Source organism: Festucalex cinctus, chromosome 4 (assembly GCF_051991245.1).
Source record: "Festucalex cinctus isolate MCC-2025b chromosome 4, RoL_Fcin_1.0, whole genome shotgun sequence".
Taxonomy (NCBI): domain Eukaryota; kingdom Metazoa; phylum Chordata; class Actinopteri; order Syngnathiformes; family Syngnathidae; genus Festucalex; species Festucalex cinctus.
This window is the reverse complement of record NC_135414.1, coordinates 29,321,750-29,335,175: the sequence shown is the minus strand read 5'-3', so window position 1 is coordinate 29,335,175 and position 13,426 is coordinate 29,321,750. Positions and strand designations below refer to the sequence as shown.

The 13,426-nt window shown below is 38.7% G+C and overlaps 1 protein-coding gene across 10 annotated transcripts in view; it reads left to right on the top strand.

Moving 5' to 3' along the window:
- The window catches only part of LOC144018051 (uncharacterized), a 267,738-nt gene that overhangs the window by 93,799 nt on the left and 160,513 nt on the right, over positions 1–13,426 (top strand). For 9 of the 10 annotated variants that reach the window (XM_077520152.1, XM_077520147.1, XM_077520146.1 and 6 more), the window contains one exon: positions 10,554–10,601. The exons of the other annotated variant lie outside the window; for it this stretch is intronic. In XM_077520152.1, coding sequence (XP_077376278.1) covers positions 10,554–10,601 — 48 coding nt within the window. The remainder of the gene's footprint in view (positions 1–10,553; positions 10,602–13,426) is intronic. 10 annotated transcript variants of the gene reach the window in all.

Here is a 13,426-nt window from a genome sequence, read left to right as displayed (position 1 = left end):
GGCCTGAAGTGGCGCTGTAACGCTGTCTCACAAAGTCAACACAATCACAGAACGAGAAACCTGTTTGATATTAAAAATAAAATAAAATAAAATAACACTGAGAATAATGGTTGTAGATAGTATTTTTCTATTTAAAAATCTGTTTTTTTTTTTCTAGAGTTTTAAAAGTTTGAGTTGGTCAAATAGAACTATAAATATATATGAAGAAAACATTCTCCTTTGGATGGTGCACAACCCCATATTTTCATATTTTTTGAGTAGCTGAGATGTGAAGCCAAATCAGTGTATTCGTTTACATTAGTAAAGTATGCAATGTTATTGTTCATTTCTTCGTTTATTTTGTGACGGTGATTCTGCTATAAATTTCAACTGGTCCCAAGTAAATTTGTTTTCAATAACAACTGATTTTCCAGGATGATTCAATAGGAGGTGGATCAGTGTTATATCAGTACATATACATTGTCAGCACATGCAGTGACAATGAAGAAAGAAAAAAAAAAAGTCGTTTTCTCTCCATCTGTTGACCAACACAAGGAAAAGCTCTGACTCAGGCGCTGTCAAGCTCCATTAACGGCGAAGATGTCCCTAAAATCTGGACTCCAATTAAGAGCCAACGCTAATTAAGATCATTTTAGAGCGCGGGATGTGCTGACTGTGCAACCAAACAGGAATGGCATGAATGGACAACAAAGGGGAGTCCTTCTGTAGTCGTTAACCCTCTCATTTGTTTCAAAAATGTTCATTGGTCAATATGACCTGCTGCGTGTTTGACAGTCAATACATTTTATATATGATGTGCATTAAAACAAACAGCACATTGAAAAGATAAAATAAGTCTCCTTTTATTTTCAACGTATTTTGTGAAAATTTGAGACACTTTTTTTTGTTGTTGTTGTCAATAAACCAACCATCCATCCATGTAAATATATATTTAAAAATATGTAACAAAAAATATGTAACAAAAAGAAGAAACGAGCAACTAAGTGAATACTATTTAATATTCCGTGTACTTTAAGAACAGAATTCATACACAAGGTAGTTCAAAGTGCTTTACAGGTACAGCTCCATAAAATTACAAGAAGGCTCATAAAATCATCCCATAAAACAAAACAAAACAAAAAAAACACATTCATTAATTGTGCATATAAATTATTTTCAGTTGAACTTATTGTAAAGTATTATGGACATTGATTTTAGTTAATGAATGTGTGACTAATAATTTTGAACAGTACTGCCTCCCTCAGACACATCTGTCATTTTTTTTAAATTTTTTTAATTAAATCATTTTTCCCCTCGACTTACGAGTTAACCAGCTTGGGCTGATTTTGAGATATGAGACGTTTATTGACCAAACTGAAAAAAATTAAAATAAACGTACAATGCCCTTCCAGTTATCTTTATTATCAATTAATTCATTTTAAAATTGGAGTGCAATTTAAACAGCAACATAAAATGAGGGTTGGTCACGGATATTTTTTTTGACAGTGAAGAGGTGGAGCACCCCCGCAGGTGGTGGCCGACCACGACGAATTGGACAGATGGCATCTGCAGCTGTTCCCAGGTAGAACGAGCTGGCAGGAGATTGGCTGGCGTTCCCTCCGGAAGGCTGCGGGAATTCCCCGGCCACGCTGACGGCCAACCTCTCGCAAGCGAAGGTTTCACACTCCCGGCCCCGCTTTCACCCGTTTGTTCCAACGACCCACGCGAGATGCAGTCGACTCTGCTCGATTGTAATATATTCCAATAGTGACGCCACCTGGGACAGCGGGGACTTCATCAGTGACACCGGCGGTGACGTTTGAGTTTCAATAATAGAACAAGAATGTGACAACTCAAGGAAACGAGTGACAACTCGAGGAAACAAGTTTATTGCCATTTGAGATCCCGCGGAGTCAGCAAATCACCGGAGCTAATAATAAAATTAATAAGAGGAAGGTGAGACTTCAAAGTCAGAGAAAAAAAAAAATAAAATTATCATAACTTTGTTTTGACAGTCCAAAGAAAAAAGTTCAACTTTCACAACGCTCAAATAACTGAGAGTCCACAATTAGAATGATAGTATTTATTTATTTATTTATTTATTTATTTATTTATTTATTTATTTATTTATTTATTTAACTCTTAATTTGTCCAGATCCTGAGTTTCAACAAAAGTTAGGGCTGGGGCTATATAGTAGCTGTTTTTTTTTTTGTTTTTTTTTTACAAATATGAAATGTGTGAATTTTCACATTTACTAACTTTAGTGTTGTAAGATTCAGAATGTGATTTACAAGATTTTTTTTTAAAACTAATTGTTATAATTTATTCAATATTTAAAAGAGCCATAATTTTTTTACTTAAAAAAAATATATATATTTTCACTTTTCAAAATTGATGTATATATTTTATACTTTCACTTAAGAAATATTTTGTTTGGGGAAAATTAACATCATGACAACGATACAGACCCAATACTTCTTCAGTTAATTAAAATTAATAAATAAATAAAGAATTTCCTAAATCATAATGACTTCAGGCGTTTGTTTCCCGATAAAATGTTTTAGTAGCAAGGTAAAGATAACCTTCAAACTTTAAACAAATGCTTGCGCTAAACCAATTTTTGTGTTTTCCCAGCAAGGTCAAAAATCAATAAACTAATTACAGCAAATTCTGTCTCATATTATTAAGCGGTAGTGATCTACAATTATTTGGTCAGCTTGCTCTTTGTTATGATGTTGGTATAGTATGCTTATGCAGTTATTATGCTTATGCAGGTCATGGCCATTGTGTTACAATGCAGTTACTATTTCCGTGGTCACGATAATGTTAGATGATGATATGTAAAGTTCAATGATTGAATCATTATAGTGATTGTTTGGTGAAACCAGACTTGGCATTACACAAAGTCACATTTTATAGTAGAGACAATAATAATGAATATATTACACAGGAGCCTCATTTTGAAAGCAACATAAAGAAAAAAAAAAGTGCATGTCCTGATATCATCAATGTCAGATTCTGCTGCCTGCCGACTTCATATATCTCTGCTCAATATAAATGTGTGCCTGAGATAAAGAAGAAAAAAAAAAAAAAGACTCACTTCACTTACCGTGTGTCATCATTAGCAGCGTTGCATTCTACTGTGATTATTTAGCTGTCATCTCATGTTTGGAATTATTTAAAGAATGCAATAATGCTTGTTATTTCCTGCTACCGTGACTAAAGAGTCCCAGCAAGACCAAAAAAAAAAAATAATTCTATCATTTATCATAAACATATTTACAAAATTTCTTTGTGTGCGTGTTGATGTCTTAGCCTAGTGGGGCATAAAATTGCAATAGTGTTCCATGATGGCACTGGCAGAGGAAAATCAATTAATTGCTGTAACTCACCCGCATGTAATGTTATAACTGTAATTACTACCAAGGTTCAATTCCGTTTTGTTTTGGTTTTTTATTCTCTCATTTCGTGATTTCGCTTCCTGGCTGTCAAGTTGTTAAGACACTGACACGGAAATGCAATAAAATTGTAAAGAAAGAAAACAGATACAAATCATTTACCAATTAAATAAGTATTTGTTTATTATGTTTATAAATGGAGCTGTTTTGATCATTAGAACAGAGATGGGCTAATAAAAATAAGCACACACACCTTTAAAGCGATGCAAGACTTATAACTCATCTTCCAGTCTTGTGTATAAAGAATAAAAGTGCAAATATCTCTGTCATCTTATTCCCTGAATTTTCTTTTTAAACCGATTAAGTGTCAAAATAAGTGGTGAACGCCATTATCCCGGTCACGTGATGACGTATCCGGTGCATAAACGAAAGCCGCCCATGTTCATTTCAATGGGAGTTTGCTAAATAAATAGATAAATGAATGCTTGTGCTAGCATAAGTGCTAAATACAGTAAAACCAACTCAGATGTACCTGAAAAGTGCATGCGCTTACAAGTGCGTTAGCATGCTAAGCTAACTTATCATTAGCATGCTTACTTAGCATTAGCATTAGCATGCTAACGAAAGCACATCCCTGACTCGAGTGGATTGTTAGCATACAGCCCTAAAAAAGGTATTGTTTTTTTTCTTTTTCTTTCTTTTTTTTTTTTTTTTTACAATAAATGAATGCTTGTGTTAGCATAAGTGATACATACAGTAAAACCAACTCAGATGTACTTGAAAGTGCAAGTGCAAATAAAACAAACTTCAACATTCTTGATGTAGTTTAAGTTAGGTTGGGGTTAATATTCTCATCTCTGGTGGGTTAGAGCAATGCCAGCCAAGCAGCTAGTCCAATATCTGGTGTACATGTTACTTAAAACTGTAAGTGAAATAAGGACTATATGCGAAACCAGTTATGCGAAAAGTTTTCATCTCATTTTTTTATCCTGCAAGGTTCCGCATTCCTTTTGTGTTGTCCACAATAAATGGCAACGGAGCGGCTGCCTGCGGTCTTTTGGGCCCGAGTATTACTCAGTGCCGTGACGAGCTGCCGCAGCTTCTCCGGTAATTAGTCAGTTTTTTCGCGGCCCACTGAGCCTGATGCTTGAGAGCGGCGGATGCGCCGTAAATGACGTCCTCCCCGGTGGAAGTAAAGTGGAGGCAATAAGGCGCGACAAATGGTCGTGACGCATGCCGACGTGACCGCCGATCCCTCTGGACCGTGGCCTGCTTATATAATTCCCTGTGTGGACTTTATTGTCATTGTTACACTGTAGCTTTAGTTTTGCTAACAACAACAAATATTTGTTTTGTGGCTTTATCAAGAAGGCAATAGATTTATTTATTTTGATATGCGTTACAAGTTGGCTAAAGTAGCCAAGGTTAGAGATCGGATCGTTTGTTCTAGTCAGGACTTCAGGAGTCCTTATTTTGACCTGTCTTCTGTTCGTTGTTCAATACCACACATCTAGTTAGTTTTTGTGATACTGAAGTCACCAATCAGATTGGTAAGTTGTTTCTATTCAGAACTTGAGCAGTCGTTTTTGACCAGTTTTTTTTTTTTGCAATCCTTCCTGTAGCAGCATTTACAACATCTATGAACGAGATAACTCAATCAATCTTTATTTATATAGCACCTTTCATACATTTAAAATGCAACTCAAAGTGCTGGACATCCGTCATCAACTGGTAAATGATGGCTGGTAGCCATAAAAGGTTAGATCGCTGAACTACAGGGAGTCCTCGAGTTACGTCGGAGTTACGTTCTTACGCTAGCGATGTAACTCGAATTTCGACTTGAGCCGGATTTCTCCATTAAAGTCAATATTTACATCAAAATAATTTGCATACAAAATCTAAAATATATTAAAATAAGAACATAAGAAGGGTGGGGAAGCTGATGTGGGAAAAAAAAGAGGGCGAAAAAGCCAAAGATACTCCCACAAGTGCACAAGCGCTAGCACTAGCTAATGGCTAAATAGCGGACGAGGGGAAAACACTGCGGGTTATATGGCAGACGAGGAGCCAAAATGGCGGACCTATCGTAACCATTGTAAAGCAGAAACGCCTTAAGTCGAGTGCGCCTTAACTTGATAACTCCCTGTATTTGTTTGAAACTAAGGATTTTTGATATAAGCAAAAGTATTGCGACGTGTGCCTGACAGTTGTATCCTGTTTCAAACAAAGTCTCTGTCATATTTAGTAGGGATGGGTGAGTACCGATGCCAGGTATTGGGGCCCATACCCAGCCTTATTTCAAGGTATTGGTACTCGTGGCAGCAGCCGCCATTTTACGATGAGGAGCTAGAAATTCTAAGAATAGAAAATTGCTATTAATTTGGTGCAATTTTAAGGAAAAATGTTATAATTAGCATCTATAGAGATTTCTTTAAAATGTTCAGTCACTGTGCATATATATCTGCCATTGCCATAATAGTTACGCTAATTTGAGGTGTAAACAATATGAGAAGCAGAGTGCTACCAACTATTGTGAAAAGAAGTCAATTTGAATGTCTTTTGCATGCAATCGTTTTGCTGATGGGATGTGTCACGATTACGTACTCAACATGCTGACAGCAAACTGTTTGTTTTGTCACTTGACAAGAGAAATAGTGGTTCACCGCATCCTTTTTTTTTTTTTTTTCTCTCTAGTGGGCCACATGACACTCTCTGTAAGACAAATGGCCGCAGTGGATGTGCGACCCTCTGGTGTGTTTAATAAATTAGACATTGATGAATTTGTTAGGTCACCATCACCAATGGCTTCATTAAATGTCAGTCTCGCTGGGCTATAAATTATTCACATTCATCTCCGGTGTTGAGGAATTAAATTGCTCACAAAGTTGACGACGGACCGGTAAGGCCTCACGTTAGGAAATGTTCAACGTGATGATGAAACCTTTCGGTCCAAATTGAAGCTATGCAAATAATTTGAAACTAAATATTAAGTTAAATGACATGAAAACCAGAAATAAAAATTGCAATTGTGGAAAAAAAAAAATACCCGATTCAAAAGATTTTTCAAATGTTTCACGTTTAAACATACTAGGGCCAAAACATGCCTTGTGAAAATTAAACTGCACTAAAAAAAACTAACCACCAGAGGGTGCTAGAACTGCATAAATGGAAATCAACCTGATTTTTTCTTCTTTCTTTTTTTAAAACAGATGTGCTGCTCTAAATATCGTGACATGACGACGACTTTTATCGTGGCATTTTTAATATATAATATCACAATATTGCCATTATTGTTACATCCCTATTTATAACTGAACAATACGTTAATCAGCCTGAAAACCAGAGAGCTTTTCATCTGTGGAAAAACACAGTTATAAAACGACACAAAAGTGTGGTAATGTTGAGTGAGTAGTAAAATTAATCCAGTTAATGAATGCAAATGAAGTTGAATAGCAGATCGCTTTATGTATGTGGGTGAAAAATCAAGCAATTGGCACGCTACATTCTCCATGTCAATAAGTATGCAAGTGTCCGGTCGTGGGGAGTCAGGATGTAGTTGAATATTTTTTGCATTTCAAGTCTCCCATGCCTGCTGATGTATCTCCCGGCGCAACTTTTCTAGATTGCCTCATCTATCATTTGAACTCGCATGTATGAAAATGTGCAATCCCTGCGCCGGTCGCACAGTGGCAAGTGCAATCTGGAGGCTTTGTTGTTGGCAGGCTACCGGGGGCCAAGGGGCTGTCGGGGTGGGGGTGTTGCCTTCTCAGGAATTCAGGCGATTGCATGCATCTTTTTATTCCCATATTCAATATTCTGATGCTTGGGGGCAGGTGTAAATATGAAGGCGAATGCTTGACGGGTGTGAATGCCACAATTGTGTAAATCTAAAGTATATTCTCAGTGGAGTTGTGCCAATTAGGAATGTGGATGACTGGTTAGCACGTCCGCCTCGCAGCTCTGAGGACTCGGGTTCGAGTGCAGGCTCCGGCCTTCCTGTGCGGAGATTGCATGTTCTCCCCGTGCCCACATGGGTTTTCTCCGGGTACTCCGGTCTCCTCCCACATTCCAAAGACGTGCATGGCAGGTTCATTGGGCACTCCGAGGTGTGCTTGTGCGTGTGGTTGGTTGTTCGTCTCTGTGTGCCCTGCGATTGGCTGGCAACCAGTCCAGGGTCAACCCCGCCAGCTGGGATAGGCTCCAGCACCCCCCGTGACCCTTGTGAGGAATAAGCGGTCAGGAAAATGGATGGATGGATGGATATGTTCAAACCACCGACTTTTTGACTGTGGATTACTTTTTTAACTTGATTATTTTTGTGCTATTCTGTTCATTTCCACCACTTTTTCACTTGTTGCCATGCAATTAAGTGCTTAATAATTAGGAATTTCATAAATCAAACCCAGCAAGTTTGATAGGGACAATCTCACCTTTGAGATCATTGAGAAGAAGTGTGAGCTTCTTGGGACATGCTACATAGTCAACATTTTATCCTTGATATTTTCTTGCTTGGCGACCATTTTATCACATTATTATGCCCCGACAGTCCATTGGCCTGAACTGACCTTAATTTGAATTAGTTTTTCCAGATAGACTTCAATTTAATGTTGTGTTAATCTTGGATTTTTTTTCTTTTTTTTTTTTTTGGGTTTGTGGACCAGAAAAGTAAATGAAACATTTTAATGACTTCATTTGAATTTCATGAAAATGTGTGCGATAATTCCCCACTTTGATTATCATTTCCAGCCCGAATGAATAATCAAACAAGCCCAGGTTGTCCTATAAGAATATCCATCTGTTTCAGGTGTGTTAGAACTGGATTTGTCAGTTAATTTCAATTTTTGTAGATTATTATTTTTTAAAGGAAAACATTTGAAATATGATTTTGAGGCACTAGTTATTTATTATTCCTTCATTACAATGTCATTTTGTCTTTCACAACTTGGCAAATTAAAAAACAAAAAAAAAACAAAAAAACTTGTAGTTATTGGTAATAATAAAATGCCACTGTTGTAAACAACCTAAAGCATCAAATAACATCTGCAAGTTTATAACCTCAAACATAAAAGCTACAGTATATGTGTGCAACAATAACATCTGCATGTCTGAAAAAAAAAAGATAACGTAACAGCTACAAGTGTACAACATAAACATTTGTATACAGCTGTGTAGATTAAGTGCAATTTATTCCACAATTGTAATTCAGACGCCGAGACGTTAAAAACAAAAAAACGTTTTATCATCATGAAAAACTTTGTTTGTGATGTCATTCGTGCTGAACTGATGCAAGTCAGAAACACTCAAAAGGTTGATGAACAAACTCGCCTCCTCATCAGCCGTCCTTTTCTCTCTCTCTCTCGTGGACTTTATGACATTGCTCCAAACAATTCTCTAATTGATTGAGGCGTATTTAAACCAATCAGCGCCCAGTGATTGAGTTACTTTCAAGGACGTGTGGTCAGCGACACGACAACAATCAACACCGATGATTATAGTTATCGTTGTGACGCGCGCGTTATGATATTCCCCATGTCTGATCCTTCAGCACCCTTGCTTGTTTATTAGCTTCTCTCAAGAACGAAGGGGATTTTTAATTAGGTACGATGATTTAATCCGCACGAGGTCACCTGATTGTCTTCTAAAAAGAGTCGCTGGGGGAAGAATCTATTGATTTTGAAGGGTACAATACAACATGGCCAAAGTAGCAGAGGTGAGTGGCTCAAGACGCTGCCGGTTGTACTATTTATTGCCACAGCCGGTGAATGATTAGATTGACGATACATTTGAATTGGTATGTTAAAAAAAGACACCATTTCACAGCAACATATTTGGTAGGCATGTTTATCATGAAAAAACAAAACAAAACGTCACATGAACCTGTACCAAAAAAAAACAAAAAAAAACAGCCATTTTACGATCATTTTGGTAAATGCCAGTGATTCCCATGATGAACTTTCCTACAATTTTTGTCTGATCGATACCAAATGGGAAATTAATGGTAACGCTAAATTATGGAGATTTTGGTTTTCATTGATACCAACAGTTTTTTAAATTCAATACGCTAAGACAGTTACACTCAGTAGCATGAAAATTGATCATCAGTAGACCCACGAAAAACTCCCAAGATCACATGTTCGAAAAGATTTTATTTGTAGTCGGCCTTTTTGAGGCGTTGAAAGTTATTTGAAGGGACAAACTTGTCTTTGAGAAATGTCCAGTATCTGTTAAAGCAGAAACGTGTATGACAGACCGATGGGTGACCAAAAAAATGGTTTTGGTTGTTCCATGTGGGCATGTTTGGCAAAGTGGTGACTTGCTGGAAAAAAACAAACAAAAAAAAACCCTCCTACTACCCGAAGCTGGTTAGGATAGGCTCCAGCACCCCCACGACCCTTGTGAGGAATAAGCGGTTAAGAAAATGAATGAATGGATAGTACAATATGAAAAGAAAACCGACCCCCCTCCCCACGATCACCCACACACAACCTGAGAACTATGTAAAAAGACATGGCGGGGCACAGAGAAACCATGTGAGGAAAATCACCCAAGGTGACCTCATCCACACTGAGGTACCACTGGCCCAAACTGATTGTGGTAGGCACACACAAGCTTGAGAGCAAGCCACCCACCCCCCCAAAGATCTGTGAGGGTTGATATGAAAAAAGCAGGTCAGATAAAAAAGATGGCGCAAGACTGTTGAGACATTTAAAAACTATTAAAAACTTTAAAATGCAGTTCAAGTTTCACCTAGCAACTTGAACTCTGGTCGGCATGTCGGTCGTGAGTAGGCCCGAAAAATCTCAAGAAGCAAATTCGCCCAAGAGGTCTCCAGAGTACAAAGAATTTTGGTTTTCGTCGTAGCATGTGGGTGGATCATGGCATTGAGTTTTGATGACTCGCCATTAAAAACGCAAAACTCTCCTAAAATGGCGCGTTGCAAGAAATATGAGAACCCTACAGATTTCCGTGTGGTGTTGAAATAGCGGATGAGCCGTGCGTGTTAATACTGCGTTCAAAGCGGTCTCAGCGGAGGCGAGCGCATGAAAGCGGCAGCTGCGGCGGGCGACGGGCCGCGTCAGAGGAGGGAGGTCATCTGGCAGCGCTTGAATCAACATCCCAAACACGGAAGCTCGATCAAGCACATTAAAGTTTCCTTTCTTTGGCTTCTCCCGCAGGCTCTGCCGGGGAAACTCGCACACGGGAGACACGCGCGTTTACAACAGGTGAGCTCATGCTAATCAGGCTTTCATGACGATGAGATCCGATCACACCAACACACCTTCAAGCCGCTTTTATGTGGAGAATACACGGACAAGTGTTATGTTCATACGGGTGAAATTTTAGCGGTAGCAGTCAGTAGTGCCCTCTGGAGGTTTTTCTTTTTTTTTTATTTTAGACCATGTACTTCATTTATGGACCCCTTCATGGCCTACGTCACGATGACGTCACTTGCTGCTGCAGGCAACGGAAGTGCAGCTAGAAGTAAACAACACTGGTTGTCTGTAGAAAATGTTGTCTTGTTGTGTTTTTGGTTGTCAGAACCATAAAAGCACCAACAAAAACTTGAAAATCGCAGACCGCTGTGGTTAAATGCGATTAGGCGAAAGGACTGGACTGAGGCTATCATCAATAACGCACATTTCATATCAGGTAAGCTTCAGCCTGGACAATGATATGGGCTAGACTTAGTTGTGATTGAAATTTCTTAAATTAGTCATTATTTGTGGGATTATTTTCACATGCACGGACTTAACAAAAAGTCCGTGTTTACATGCTACATGCGCGAATGCTAACCGCTAGCTAACCAAACGCTAGCTGTATGTTTCAGTTTTGTCGAGGCGAAAGCCCCCACAATGGTTCCGATAACTTCTTGTCACATTTTTGTAGGGGAGGTACATGCCACGTACATCCTCATCTTCTGTCCCTGTCGTTGACTTGGCAGCACTTGCGACCGCGTGACACAAAAGTCCTCGCTCAAGTTGTTATATTCAAAATTTTGAACATGTCCATTCAAAACGTAGTTGTAGACATCTAATGATTTATAGTCCTTCAGTTTATCTTTAGTATAAACGCTCAGTTTTTCTATAAGGTAGATTTAAATGTCCGGCCATTGCACGATGTGTAGTCCCATTAAATCATCGATCCAGTGCGTGAGTGCGTAGGAGTCAGTAAATATCGTCCCATCAGTCAGAGTTAACTTTTTAAAGTAAAATTTACGGTCATGGGGAGTCAGTTTACTCACATATTAACTCAAATGGCCGTTTTCCGCATCCATTCCGACGTGAACTTCCTGTGAAAATATGCTGACCGGTGTTTTAGCCTCCAGTTAAGCCCCGCCCTTTAAATTACGTCACATTGTTTACAAACTTTGAAGGGTTCTTTAGAGCGCTTCACATTCAACCACTCATTCACCTACTGATGACGCAGCATCAGGAGCAACCGGGGGTTCAGTATCTTGCTCAAGGAAACTTCCACGTGGTCACAGTGGTATGGAATCGAACCCACAACCTCTTGGTTCCAAGATGACCACTCTAGTACTGAACCACACCGCCCCCTTGTAGTCAGTTTCACATAATCGTGTGAAATTTGATCGGTATGTCCAGGGCTGGGCATACCCTGGATATACCCTTTCGATTTGGAACCGGAATCGAAACAAGGAACCGGATATCCAACCCTAATAAGCAACAACGGTTGACTAAGTGACTCCAGTCACTTAGTGTGCATGAAAATTCAGCCCCCAGTTTTGCTTGGCAGCATATTTAAAGCTGTAATATGGAAATATATCCCCCAAATATGTTTATTGTAGTCTTTTTATTTGATAATTTATGACATCTTCTAATTGATGTTATGGCTATCGATGTGCTTTTGGTGGTACGTCAGACATGTTTACTCACTTGAATCTACAGTGTGAAAAAATGGCGCAGAAGCAATAACATAAGTCGTCTTTGATGTCAAATTCAATCTGAAACTTTTGGGGTTGGCGGCATCATTTGTTTGCCACAAAGAAGACAAACTTTTTTTGTTTTGTTTTGCAGTTTCCTAAAAATAAAACATAGTTTTGTTTAGTTGGAAGTTGCCATAAAATCTGTTCCCATTTACACAAAATATTTTATGTTTATGCATTTGTTCACTTCCTGAACCAAACGGTGAACCAAACCTTTTGTTGTTTTTTTTTATTTTATTTTATTTTTTTTTTGCCACACCGTTATATCCCCAGCGTGTTTGAATCCACACGTCGTGTACATGCACACAAACGACGACAGCTCGGCGAGGACGCCATCAAGGCAATTAAGGTGCAACTTGTCACCGAGCGCTTCCTCGCTGTCAGAGAGGCCCGCCTGCGCGGCCCGCATGTTTAATTCATGTCCAAATAAAAGCTTTCAAAACAAAGACAAATTTGCGTGGCTTGGCTTGGCGCTGGGGTAAAAACGGGGGGGAAAAAAAATAAATAACGATTGACGCATTGAGTGCGGGGACGTCCCTCGCCGGCGTGCTTCTTTTCTGACAAACTTTCTCCCGCCTTTCCAATTAGAATGACTTTTGGACGGGTGTCAAGCGGCGTCTCGCCTCCAGAGAGAGAAAGAGAGCTGCTCGAAATAAAGCTTGTTGTTACTCCCTCTGCCGTGCAATTATAGCCTTTTTTTTTGTCACCCCCCCCTAGTACAAGATTATTAACGTACTAAATGTATTTTTAATACTGTGAGCTTTTTGGTGGAAAGACTCTCAAACTCCTCAAAGTGAAACCCTTTCCAATTACGCGGTTTCATTTCGCCTCCTCGTCTGCTTTCGCTTCACCTTTTTTTTTTTATCTCGACTTTTTGCAGTCACTTTAAAAAGCTGAAAAACTCGATAAACTTAAGCGTTTAAATGGTGCAGATTATGTCAGTTTTTTTTTTTTTTTTTTTTTTTTTTTTCCCCAGCACGCCTCCAAGAGAAACAAGCCAAATGTGTGGAAACCAACAAACAAACCAAAAATAGCCCTTGAACATAAACAAAGTTTGTTAGTGCTCAGAAACATTTTGTTTAATTAATTTTTTTTTTCCCAGAG